This window comes from Nycticebus coucang, chromosome 20, assembly GCF_027406575.1.
Source record: "Nycticebus coucang isolate mNycCou1 chromosome 20, mNycCou1.pri, whole genome shotgun sequence".
Lineage (NCBI taxonomy): Eukaryota > Metazoa > Chordata > Mammalia > Primates > Lorisidae > Nycticebus > Nycticebus coucang.
This window is the reverse complement of record NC_069799.1, coordinates 14676303-14689400: the sequence shown is the minus strand read 5'-3', so window position 1 is coordinate 14689400 and position 13098 is coordinate 14676303. Positions and strand designations below refer to the sequence as shown.

The 13098-nt window shown below is 39.3% G+C and overlaps 1 protein-coding gene across 3 annotated transcripts in view; it reads right to left on the bottom strand.

The window, feature by feature from the left end:
* LOC128572925 (zinc finger protein 43-like) overlaps positions 1-13098 on the bottom strand; it is a 61759-nt gene that overhangs the window by 3499 nt on the left and 45162 nt on the right. For 2 of the 3 annotated variants that reach the window (XM_053573083.1, XM_053573084.1), the window contains exons 2-3: positions 12500-12626; positions 11920-12015 (exon numbers count right to left, since the gene is read on the bottom strand). In XM_053573083.1, the coding sequence (XP_053429058.1) occupies positions 11920-12015; positions 12500-12626 (223 nt within the window). Of the gene's footprint in view, positions 1-9891; positions 9983-11919; positions 12016-12499; positions 12627-13098 lie in introns of those variants that run through there. The other variant, XM_053573085.1, reaches the window with a different exon arrangement.

The window sequence follows — 13098 nt, the reverse complement described above, 5'->3', positions numbered from 1 at the left end:
GCTACAGCTTGAGACTCTGTCTCAAATATATACATAATGAGATCCCTCCAACTTTACCACAAATAGAAAAATTAGTCCGGCACGATGGCACATGCCTCTAGTCCCAGCAACTCATGAGGTTGAGGCAAGATGATATCTTGTGAGGATGGTGCCTGTGGCTCAGTGAGTAGGGCACCGGGCCCATATACCAAGGGTGGCGGGTACAAATCAGGCCCCAGCCAAACTACAACAAAAAAATAGCCAGGTGTTGTGGTGGGCACCTGTAGTCCCAGCTACTTGGGAAGATAAGGCAAGAGAATCACCTAAGATCAGGAACTGGAGGTTCTTGTGAGCTGTGTGACACCATGGCATTCTAGCAAGTGTGATAAAGTGAGACTCTGTCTCTACAAAATAAAAGATCTCTTGTGCCCAGAAAATTGAGAATGTTATGAACTATGACAACACAGCACTCTTCCCAGGGTGACAATTACTTAGGCTGAAATAAATGAATAAATAAATAGACACATACATACACACATACATTCATACTGTGTGTATGGGCGTATACACAAATATATTTCTAAAATAAAAGAAAAAATCATCAATAATAATAATAATGAAAGAGCCAAGGAGAACAATAAGAAAAGTTTGTCATATTTACCCCCACCACAGAATTTATGCCATCTTAATAGAAAATGGTGAAAATGGAAGTAATCTTCTAAATCTCAGCTTTGTCCTCAAAAGAAAAAGAGTAACACGTGTGTTAATCCTTCTTGCTTTTGATGGTGTTTCCAAAGAAAGGTTGCTGTCTCCCATCAGTGGGAGTGCTGAAAGGAATGGTGCTATAGGGTGTAAGATCGACAGGGGGTGCTGAATTCAAAGGCAAAATATCATTATAGCAACAGAGAGATTCCAGTGTAACAGACAAATTAAGGTCTACCAAGTGATGAGAAAATCATAGGAGGACATGTGGAAAAATGCTTCCACTAAAAAATAATCATGCAATTTCACTGTCCAATTGTACAGTTCTCCCTTTCTTAAAACAATGTATGTCAGAGTCTTGCAGGATATAGCCATATCACAGAGTTTGTGAAAGGTGGCTTTTCTAATCCTCAAAAATAAATGAAATCTTATAACATATAAAAAATGTTGGGAGAACATAACCCAAAGAATTAAAAAAAGAAAAAAGAAAACTCGAATTAACCATAAAAAATAGAGATGTCTAAATTACCCAAAAACTTGATCTCAATTATGCTAAACACATCAAATAGGAATGATACAGATAACTAAGTAAAATCAGAAAAATGAAGGTACCAAACACAATGAAAATGACTGAGCAGTCTCAAATGTAAGTAAAAAGGTATAAAGTATGAAGAAACCTCACCATACATCAGCTAGGAGAAACTAGAGTCCCATAAAAAAGCAGATGAAGGGCAGCACCTGTGGTTCAGTGAGTAGGGCTCCGGCCCCATGTACTAAGGGTGGCAGGTTTAAACCTGGCCCCAGACGAACTGCAACAAAAACATAGCCGGGCATTCTGGTGGGCATCTGTAGTCACAGCTACTTGGGAGGCTAAGGCAAGAGAATCACCTAAGCCTAGGAGTTGGAGGTTGCTGTGACCTGTGATGCCACAGTGCTCTCCCAAGGGCAATAAAGTGAGACTCTGTCTCTAAAAAAAAAGAAAGTCACACACAAGAAGAGAATCTTGAAAGCAGCAAGACAAAATAGATGTGTTATCGCTAAGTATGCTCGTATCAGATTACTAGTGGATTAATCAATACTAATCTTCCACATAAAAAAAGAGTTGGCGATATAGTCAAAGAGCCAAGAAAAGAAAACCTTGAAAGCATATACATAATATCCATCAAAACTGATGAAAGAAATATTTATCGAGAAAGAAAGAAATATTTATCAAGGTATATAGATGCTGGCAGGGCGAGGTGGTTGACGTCTGTAATCCTAGCAGTCAGGAAGGCCAAGGGGTGTGGATTTTTTGAGGTCACAGGTTTGAGACCAGCCTGAGCAAGAGCAAGACACCATCAGTACTAAAAATAGAAAATCTGAGGCAAGAGGATTGCTTGAGCCCAAGAGTTTGAGGTTGCTGTGAGCTATAATGTCAGAGCACACTACAAAAGGTGACACAGTGAGACTCTCAAAAAAAAAAGAGAAAGTCTGCAGTAAACCTCTAGTAATGGGTCTATATTTACAAAATAACAAGATGTAATTGTTGACAAAAATAACAAAATCCAGTACAGATGTTAAACAAAATTGTCAACAGTAAGCCCTTCTCTTTCAAAAATTGTATAAATAATTCACAGTAATTTCTTCTCTTTCAAAAACTATGTACACATGACCGGGTAGGGAGGCTCATGCATGTAATCCTAGTACTCTCACAGGCTGAGGCGGGTGGATTGTTTGAGACCCTGACTTCCAAATCAGCCTGAGCAAAATTGAGACCCTGTCTCTACTAAAAATAGGAAAACTTAGGTGAGAATATCGCTTGAAAGTAAGAGGTGATGGTTGCCGAGAGCTATGATGATACCACAGCATTCTACTCAGGGTGACAGCTTGTGACTCAGTTTAAAAAAAAAAATTACATACAAATTTATGGATTAAACTTCATAATGAAATGACAGACATTAAATAAAGATAGGGAGGCCAGGCACGGTGGCTCACGCCTTCAATCCCAGGAGTCTTGGAATCCAAGGTGGGTGGATTTCTTGAGCTCCCTGTTCAAGACAAGCCTGAACAAGTGAGAGACCCTGTCTATAAGAAAATATCTGGGTGTTCTGGCTAGCACCTGTAGTACAAGCAACTGCAGAGGCTGAGGCCAAAGGATCGCTTCAGCCAAGAAAGTTGAGGTTGCTTTGAGCTATGATGCCATGGGGCATCAAAGTGAGACTGTCTCAAAAAAAAAAAATACATTAAAATAAATAAAGATAGGGATTTAAAAAATCAAAATCCAACTCTATATTTGATACTCATCTTACATGTAATGACAAACATGGAATTAAAAATGACAAAACAGAAAGGTATTTGGACGGGTGCAGGGGCTCATGACTGTAATCCCAGTACTCTGGGAGGCCAAGGTGGGTGGATAGCTTGAGCTCATGCGTCGAGACCAGCTTCAGCAAAAAGTGAGACCCTGTCTTTACTAAGAATAGAAAAACTGAGGCAAGGGGATCCCTTGAGCCCAAACTTGGAAGGTACTGTGAAGTATGATGCCATGGCACTCTCCCCAGAGTGACAGCTTCCGACTCTGTCTCAAAAAAAATAAAGGTATTGGAAGAATCAACATTGTTAAAATGTCTATACTTCCCAAAGCAATCTACTTATTCAATGCCATTCCTATCAAAATACCAACATCGTACTTTCAAGATTTGGAGAAAATGATTCTGCGTTTTGTATGGAACCAGAAAAAAAACCATATAGCTAAGGCAGTACTTAGTAATAAAAATAAAGCTGGGGGCATCAGCATACCAGATTTTAGTCTGTACTACAAAGCCATAGTGGTCAAGACAGCATGGTACTGGCACAAAAACAGAGACATAGACACTTGGAATCGAATTGAAAACCAAGAAATGAAACTAACATCTTACAACCACCTAATCTTCGATAAACCAAACAAGAACATACCTTGGGGGAAAGACTCCCTATTCAATAAATGGTGTTGGGACAACTGGATGTCTACATGTAAAAGACTGAAACTGGAACCACACCTTTCCCCACTCACAAAAATTGATTCAAAATGGATAAAGGACTTAAATTAAAGGCATGAAACAATAAAAATCCTCAAAGAAAGCATAGGAAAAACACTGGAAGATATTAGCCTGGGGAAAGACTACATGAAGAAGACTGCCATGGCAACTGCAACAACAACAAAAATAAACAAATGGGACTTCATTAAACTGAAAAGCTTCTGTACAGCTAAGGACACAATAACCAAAGCAAAGAGACAACCTACACAATGGGAAAGGATATTTGCATATTTTCAATCAGACAAAAGCTTGATAACTAGGATCTATAGAGAACTCAAATTAATCCACATGAAAAAAGCCAACAATCCCATATATCAATGGGCAAGAGACATGAATAGAACCTTCTCTAAAGATGACAGATGAATGGCTAACAAACACATGAAAAAATGTTCATCATCTCTTTATATTAGAGAAATGCAAATCAAAACAACCTTGAGATATCATCTAACCCCAGTGAGGATGGCCCACATCACAAAATCTCAAAACTGCAGATGCTGGTGTGGATGTGGAGAGAAGGGAACACTTTTACGCTGCTGGTGGGACTGCAAACTAGTACAACCTTTCTGGAAGGAAGTATGGAGAAACTTCAAAGCACTCAAGCTAGACCTCCCATTTGATCCTGCAATCCCATTACTGGGCATCTACCCAGAAGGAAAAAAATCCTCTTATCATAAGGACACTTGTACTAGACTGTTTATTGCAGCTCAATTTTCAATCGCCAAAATGTGGAAACAGCCTAAATGCCCACCAACCCAGGAATGAATTAACAAGCTGTGGTATATGTATACCATGGAATACTCTTCAGCTATTAAAAAAAATGGAGACTTCACATCCTTCATACTAACCTGGATGGAAGTGGAAGACATTATTCTTAGTAAAGCATCACAAGAATGGAGAAGCATGAATCCTATGTGCTCAATTTTGATATGAGGACAATTAATGACAATTAAGGTTATGGGGGGGAGGAAAAGCAGAAGGAGGGACGGAGAGTGGGGGGTGGGGCCTTGGTGTGTGTCACACTTTATGGGGGCAAGACATGATTGCAAGAGGGACTTTGCCTAACAATTGCAATCAGTGTAACCTGGCTTATTGTACCCTCAATGAATCCCCAACAATAAATAAAAAAAAAGAAAAAAAAAAAGGTAAAGAACAAGAAAGAGATTTAATTCAAATATTAATCAAATGAGAGCAAGGGAGATTATCATAAGGAGATACGTACATAAATGTGTGGGCGTATGTCTGTATGTATATATACACACGTGTTGAAACAGTCTCACCCCATGGCTCGGCTATAGTGCCATGGCATCAGCCTAGCTCACAGCAACCTGAAACTTTTAGGTTCCAGCAATCCTCCTGAGTCAGCCTTCTGACTACCTGGCACTACAAGGTGCGTGCAATGATATTCGGGTAATTTTATCTTCTTTTTCTATTAGACATGAGGTGTTGCTCTTCCTCTGACTAGTCACCGACTCCTGATCTCAAGACATCCTCTCATCTCAGCCTCCCAGATTGATAGCATTATAGACATATGGCAGGAGTGCCCAACCAGAGACAATATATTTTGAGGCAAAACATGTCTTATTTCATAACATATGCTTTAAGTCAAAGTGGCCACAAAAGGTGAAGAGTATAAAATAATAATATAAGGGGTTATTTGTTAGAAAACTATAACTCATTGTTGTCATTTTGAATATATATAAAATAAATACTGAAAAAAATGTAGGACAATACAAGCGTCATGTACATGCTCTAATAAAGAGCTACCTGCACACATGTTTAACAGCATTATTCACATAAACCATTTGGTGAAAGAAATCCACATCGTCCTCAAGAAAGAAATAGTGAAATATGATTTAGGATATAAAAAGGATATAAAATTGATAAAAGTATTACTTAGCTTCTAAAAATCAGGAAATCTTCTAACATGTCTAATAAAGATAAATGTTAACTTTATGGTAAATGAAATGGCCTTTCAAAAATTATCTTTAAATTACACAAAGAATCCACACAAATGTAGTATTTATTCACCAGTAAATATGAATTAAACTGAAGACAGTTTTAGTAGTGTTCATGGCTACAATCCTAGCACTCTGGGTGACCGAGGCAGGTACATTGTCTGAGCTCAGGAGTTCAAGAGCAGTCTAAACCAAAGCAAGACCCATCTTCAAAAAAAATAGATGGGCATGTGGTGGATACCTGTAGTCCCAGCGACAGGGGATGCTCAGCTAAAAGAATCATTTGAACCCAAGTATTTGAGGTTGCTGTGAGCTACAATACCACACCACTCTACCGAGGGTGACAAAGTGAGACTCTGTTCCCCCAACCCACAAAAAGAGTTTTCATATATATTCACCTACAGGATAAAATAACCATTGGCCAGCAACCAAAAGAAAATGTACTATTCCTAAATCAAATGTAAGAAACATGTACACAAACAAACAGAAAGAAAATGAAATTCTCACCAGACGTGTGGTTGATTTATATTTAACTTTTGTTCTCAATGTCTTAAAGTATGCAAAGTTGAATAATGTCATGCAAAATTATAATAAAAAATGTGTGACAAAGTGACTCAGAAATTAAGAAGTGATATTATATTTTAGATTTTGAATCTCTTTATTTTTGCACAGAAAAATGTGATGGAAAATCTTGTAATGAATATTTGGGGAATAATGGTACATTTAGCTACAATTTCCCATTTTCCTTATCCATGTATGTCTGGCAAATTTTGGTACACCATGTATAGGTTAAAAAGTACAAACAAAATTGACTGAGGCGAGGTGACATACTTTAAAATTTTAAAAAGATGGACAGCACCTGTAGCTCAGTGATTGGGGCACTGGTCCCATATACTGAGGGTGGTGGGTTCGAACCCAACCCTGGCCAAATTGCAACAAAAAATAGCCGGGCTTTGTGGTGGGTGCCTGTATTCTCAGCTACTCTGGAGGCTGAGGAAGAGAATTGCCTTAGCCCAAGAGCTGGAGGTTGCTGTAAGCTGTGACACCACGGCACTCTACCAAGTGTGATAAAGTGAGACTCTGTCTCTAAAGAAACAGAAAAATTAAAAAGAAGCCTGGAGCAGTGGCTCATGTTGGTAATCCTAACATTCTAGAGCAGGCGTCCTCAAACTTTTTAAACAGGGGGCCAATTCACTGTCCCTCAGACCGTTGGAGGGCCGGACTATAGTTAAAAAAAAAAAAACTATGAACAAATTCCTATGCACACTGTACATATCTTATTTTGAAGTAAAAAACAAAATTGGAACAAACACAATTCACAGCGCTTCATGTGGCCTGTGGACCGCAGTTTGAGGACACCTGTTCTAGAGGGCAGAACCAGGTAGATGGCAGGAGCTCACTAACACTTTTCAAAGAACTATAAATGGCCAATGAGCATTTTAAAGGCTGCCTAGAGTCCTAAATCTTAGGGAAATGTGAAGCAAAATCACAATGAAATGTTACATCATACTCACAGTGAACCCTAAAAAACGTGTGTCAAAGGTACACAGAAATTGAAAACTTTTAGCAAAGTTGATGAAGAAAAATGTTGCAGACTCTATTAAAATGCTTGAAGGTTTGTCAGAAAACTTAAATTTAGAGTTATTATTTGGCTCTGTGCCTTTAGCTTAGTGGCTGGGGCACTGGCCGCACCAGGACTGGAGAGTATAAACCCGGCCAGCGCCTGCCAAATAACAATGACAATTATAACAAAAAATAGCCTGGCATTGTTGTGGGGGCCTGTGGTCCCAGCTACTATGGAGGCTGAGGCAAAAGAATTACTTAAGCCCAAGAGTTGAAGGTTGCTGTGAGCTATGAAGCCATAGCACTTTACCGAGGGGGATATAGTGAGACAGTCTAGAAAATAAATAAATAAATAAATATTATGATTTCATCCAGCCATCTCTCTTCTGGGTATATATCCTAACTACGCACTACAGATCAGGGAAGATACATGTCCTCACTCACAGTCATCACAGCATTATTCATAAAAGCCAAGACGTGGCCGGGTGCAGTCACTCACACATCCCATCCTAGCATTGTAGGAGGATGAGGCGGGAGGATAGTTGGACCACAGGAGTTCAAGACCATGCTAACCAACAGTGAAACTCCATCTCTACTAAAAGAACGGTAGGATAGCTAGGAGTTTGGAAGGCTGAAGGAGGATTGCTTGAACCCACGTTTTGGAAATTGTTCTAAACTGGGATAATGGATTCATAGCATTCTACCGCTGGCAACAGAGTTCGTCTCCATCTCACACAAAAGTTCTCTTTTCTAGATAACTACAATGTTCCATTCTGACTGTGGACTGAACCAAAGCAGGTATTTTTTCTTTTTTTTTGAAACAAAATTTCACTTTTGTCACCTTTGATAGAATGCTATGTCACAGCTCACAGCAACCTCAAATTCATGGGCTTAAGCGATTTTCTTGCCTCAGCCTCCCAAGGGGCTGGGACTACAGGCACCTGCCACAGTGCTGGGCTACTATTTTTGTTGTTGCAGTTGTTGATGTCACTGTTGTTTAGCAGACCTGGGCCGGTTCAAACCCGCCACCTCCTGGCACCCTAACCATTGAACAACAGGCACTGAACCCGGTATTTTTTGTTAACATTTTGTTGGATGACAGCAGGTATACTGAATATTTTATGCACCATCTTTCAATAAAAAATCATGGAAAATGTATGATTTATTAATATGAGATACATATCATAAAATGTTAATAAACATTTGAAAACAGCAAAGATAATTTTTATTATGTTATTAATATATTCTTATTTTTACAAAACCTGAAAAGGTTTAACTTACCCTTTAGAAACAATCAAAAAACATTATAAATAAAATAAAAATATTAAATTTGTAAAATATAATAAATCATACTATTTAAAATAAGCATTTGGGCAAAATTAAAATACCATTTAGATATAGTTTGAGGAAAGTGATAACAATTCTGTTGATTTCTGTTTGCCCAGAGTAAACTAGAAATTTCAAGTTTATTTTGAAAACTATACTTTCTTTGAAAAAAATTTTCAAGAAACGTATTTCTTTATTTTTATTATTATTCTTTCTTTCTTTCTTTTTTTGAGACACAGCCTGAAGCTGTTCCCCTGGGTAGAGTGCTGTGGCATCACAGCTCACAGCAACCTCCAACTCCTGGGCTTACGTGATTCTCTTGCTTCATCCTCCCAAGTAGCTATGATTACAGGCACTCACCATAAATGCCTGGCTTTTTTTTTTTTTTTTTCTCCTTTTTTGGTTGTAGTTGTCATTGTTGTTTGGCAGGGCCTGGGCTAGATTTGAACCCGCCAAGTCTGGTATGTGTGGCTGGTGCCTTAGTCACTTGAACTCAGGCGCCGAGCCTTATTTTCTTTTTTTTATTTATTTACTTTTTTTGAGACAGAGTTGTTCTATGATGTCCTTGGTAGAATGCCATGGCATCACAGCTCACAGCAACCTCAAACTCCTGGGACCAACCAATTCTCTTGCCTCAGCCTCCCACATAGCTGCGATTAAGGTACCACCAGAATGACCGGACATTTTCCTGTTGCAGTTGTTACTGTTGTTTAGCAGGCCAGGGCCGGACTACAACTCACCAACCTCGGTGCGTGTCGCTGTCACTGTATCCACTTTGGTACAGGTGCCAAGCCAAGTGAGCCTTCTAATAAGTCTGAAATTCCTACTCATTCTCTAAATTACTTGCTACATAAGTTGAAATTCTAACACATAGTTCTGAATATTTAAATCTAAAATTACAGACAATTGAACACAGAATAAAATGGAATGTGAAAACATAGATAGAGACAGTAAAACCAGCAAGACAGTAGAATACAAGTCCCATCTTCATGTATTCCTCCCAAGGGAGCCATCTATAGGGAAAGATGCTTCAGTGACAGCCCAGCACAAGGACTCACACCTGTCATCTCACTACTTAAAAGCTGAGGTTAGAGGATCACGTCAGTCCAGCAGTTTGACACCAGCCTAGGCAATACAGTGAGTCACCATCTCACAATAAGTGCTGTTATGAGAGCTTTAGTCCAGGGAGGAGGTTGTGACATCCTCCTAATGCCCTTAAAGAGGGTCACTCAGAGAAGGCCGACCCTCATTCACTTAGCAAACTAGAGGATCCCTGGTCTGGGTTACTGACTGGAGAATGGCCTGCTCACCTTTGTCCCACTGAGAATTGTGAAGTGACAATGTGGGCCTCTCCAACTTCTCCAAGCCATGATGTGGGAGAGGTCCTACCAATCCAGAGACCTGGAGGGAAATGTTCACTCATGACCATGGAGACAGGCCTGCAGATCTTGACACTTTGTGTGTGTGTGTTTATGTTATTTGTGTGTGTGTGTGTTTACATACTATTAGAGTGGGCATATATATGTATGGACTATTGGGGGGGTATATTTATTTGTGTGTGTACACATACACAATATTTTTTTGTGTATACACATATGCATATATATATAAACACAAACAAATAGTATATACGTATACACACACACACATTAGAAATTCCATAGTGAGCCAACTCCCTACATTGATTATACCCTCAACTTGACCTGATTTTCATAGTGCAGACATGCACCACATGTGTGTACTGGTACAGCAGGCCTGGATTCTTATGCTAATCACCTCTGTATGTTGACAAGTTTGTTACAGTCCCTTGAGTGGTCAAATTGCAGAGGTTCTGCTGCCTGCATGTCTGTGTGTGTGTGTATGAATAAGCACATCATAAGCTAGAGATAGTTATAAAATAAGAATTACATTGTAACAATAGAGACACTAATAAATCCTCAGGAATACTCTAAACTCCTGAATGACATATTATTAAGAAATGTAGGCTCAGCACCTGTAGCTTAAGTGGCTAAGGAGCCAGCCACATACACCAGACCAGGCAGGTTTGAATCAAGCCCGGGCTTGCCAAAGAACAATAACAACTACAACCAAAAAATAACCGGGAGTTGTGGTGGGAACCTGGAGTCCAAGCTACTTGGGAGGCTGAGGCAAGAGAATTGCTTAAGCCCAAGTATTTGATGTTGCTGTGAGCTGTGACGCCATGGCACTCTACCCAGTGAGACAGCTTGAGACTCTGTCTCCAAAAAAAAGACAAGAAAAAAAAAAAACATTTATTCAGACACAGTCTCATTCTGTCTTTGAAGCTACAGTGTCATAAAGTCAGCCTAACATAGCAACCTCAAACTCCTGGGTTCAAGCAATTCTTCAGCCTCATCCCCACCACCTGCCCCCACAACCACTGCAATGTCTGGATACTTTTTATCTTTTTAGTAGTAATGGGGTGTCAATCTTGTTCGGGTTGGTCTCACACTCCTGAGCTCAAGCAACAGTCTTTGGGTCCCAGAGAGCTAGGAGTAGAGATGTGAGCCTCCACATCCAGCCTAAAGAATATTAAAAAAAAATTCACAGGTATACTAAAAAATACACACATATTTCATGTCCTTAAAAGCAATGGAAGAGCACTCACATCCTGCACTCACATGTAAGCCATAGTAAGTTCTTTCATTCTCACTGTAACCTAGAAGGAATATCAGCGGAAAGTAAGGTCCTTCTGGATATTAAAAACAAGAACAGGCATAGTGTCTCATAACTATATACCTAGCACTCTGGGAAGCCAAAGAGGGATGACTGCTTCAGCTCACAAGTTTGAGACTAGCCTGAGTAAGTATGAGAACTCCCCTGTACAAAAAAAAAAATATATATATATATTAAAAACATTAGCCAGACAATGCAGAGAAACCTGTACTCCTGGCTATTTGGGGACTAAGATAGAAAAATCACTTCACACCAGTAAATTAAGGTTGCTGTGAGCTAGGCTGATGTCATGGCACTCTAGTGTGAGGCAAGAGAGTGAGACTCTGTATCAATAAGAAAATAAAAATAAAAAAATAATAGGGGCAGCGCGTGTGACTCAAAGGGGTAGGGCGCTGGTCTCATATGCTAGAGGTGGTGGGTTCAAACCCAGCCCTGGCCAAAAAACACAAAATAAATAAATAAAATAAACAAATAATAAAAAGAAGAAGAGAGATGCCTTGATGTAAGAACAAGGGAGAGAATCCAGGCATTTGAGAAATAATTTCTGGTTAAGCTGAGCTTCCCTAATCACACTGTATGGTGTGGTTTTCTCTTAGAACTTTGACCTCTGACCAGTGTTACCTGTTCCACTCACTCCAACCTACCTTGGTGCTTGAGTAGTGTCAGCTGTGTCTTCACCTTCCCAGGTTCTTTGCTTTGCTCCAGACAGATGATGTGGTCTGGCTTACAGACAGCAAGACCTGTTTTATTAGAAAACAATTGGGATTCTTCAATTGACAATCTACTGCCTTGCTGAAGTAGAGAAAAGGACATTTTAGAAGATCCTGAAATAATAATCCCAAACAGATTTCCTTGCAGAAACTTCAGAATCTTTAAAAAGTATTTAAAGTTGGAACATTCCTAACTCCTCCACTACCAAAACTACTAAAATAAAATTTGGTGTTAGAAATCAGACTTAAAGGTATGAGTAACAATCTAGGCCATGAAATTTCTGAAATTTACATTAATCTAGTGAAGGATATAAATCAGCTGAAAAAAGGTAAGATTAATGTCAAAATGAAACAACTCCAATTTTTTCTTTTCTATACCAAGATATCCTAAAGTTTTCCATAGAAACAAGAACCTGATACTCAGTCTATGAATAAACTCAATTAAAACCTTCTACAAAGACAGAATGTGAATTGCCTAGTATAGCCCCGAACTGCATATTTAAATTTTCCTCACCCAGGTAGACCAGGTTTCTGTAGGTCTCTAACATGACTTCCCGATACAAATGCTGCTGAGCAGGGTCCAGGCAGGCCCACTCATCCTTAGAGAATTCAATAGACACGTCCTTGAATGTCAACACTCCCTGAAAAACAAATATATTTACCAAGAAAACACGGGAAATAGAACTTACACTTTTTTTTTTTTTTTTGAGACAAGAGTCTCAAGCTGTCACCCACGGTAAACTGCTGTGGTGTCACAGCTCACAGAATCCTTAAACTCTTGGGATGAATCTATTTTCTTGCCTCAGCTTCCTAGCTTGAACTATAGGTGCCCTCCACAATGCCCAGCTAATTTTTTGTTGCCATTGTCATTGTCATTTAGCTTGCTCGGGACAGGTTTGAACCCATCAGCCTGGGTGTTATGTGGCCAGCGCCTTAACCACTGTGCTACAGGCACCAAGCCATGTATTTCACTTTTAGTTAAGTGAGTGAAGAGAACTCTTGCTGACTTATAAGAGTAAATGCAACTACCTAACAACTATAGAAGAGCTTTTTTCCCTCATGTGTTACCTAACTGAAGACAGGGGATGGAATGGCATCCACAAAACCAGTGTA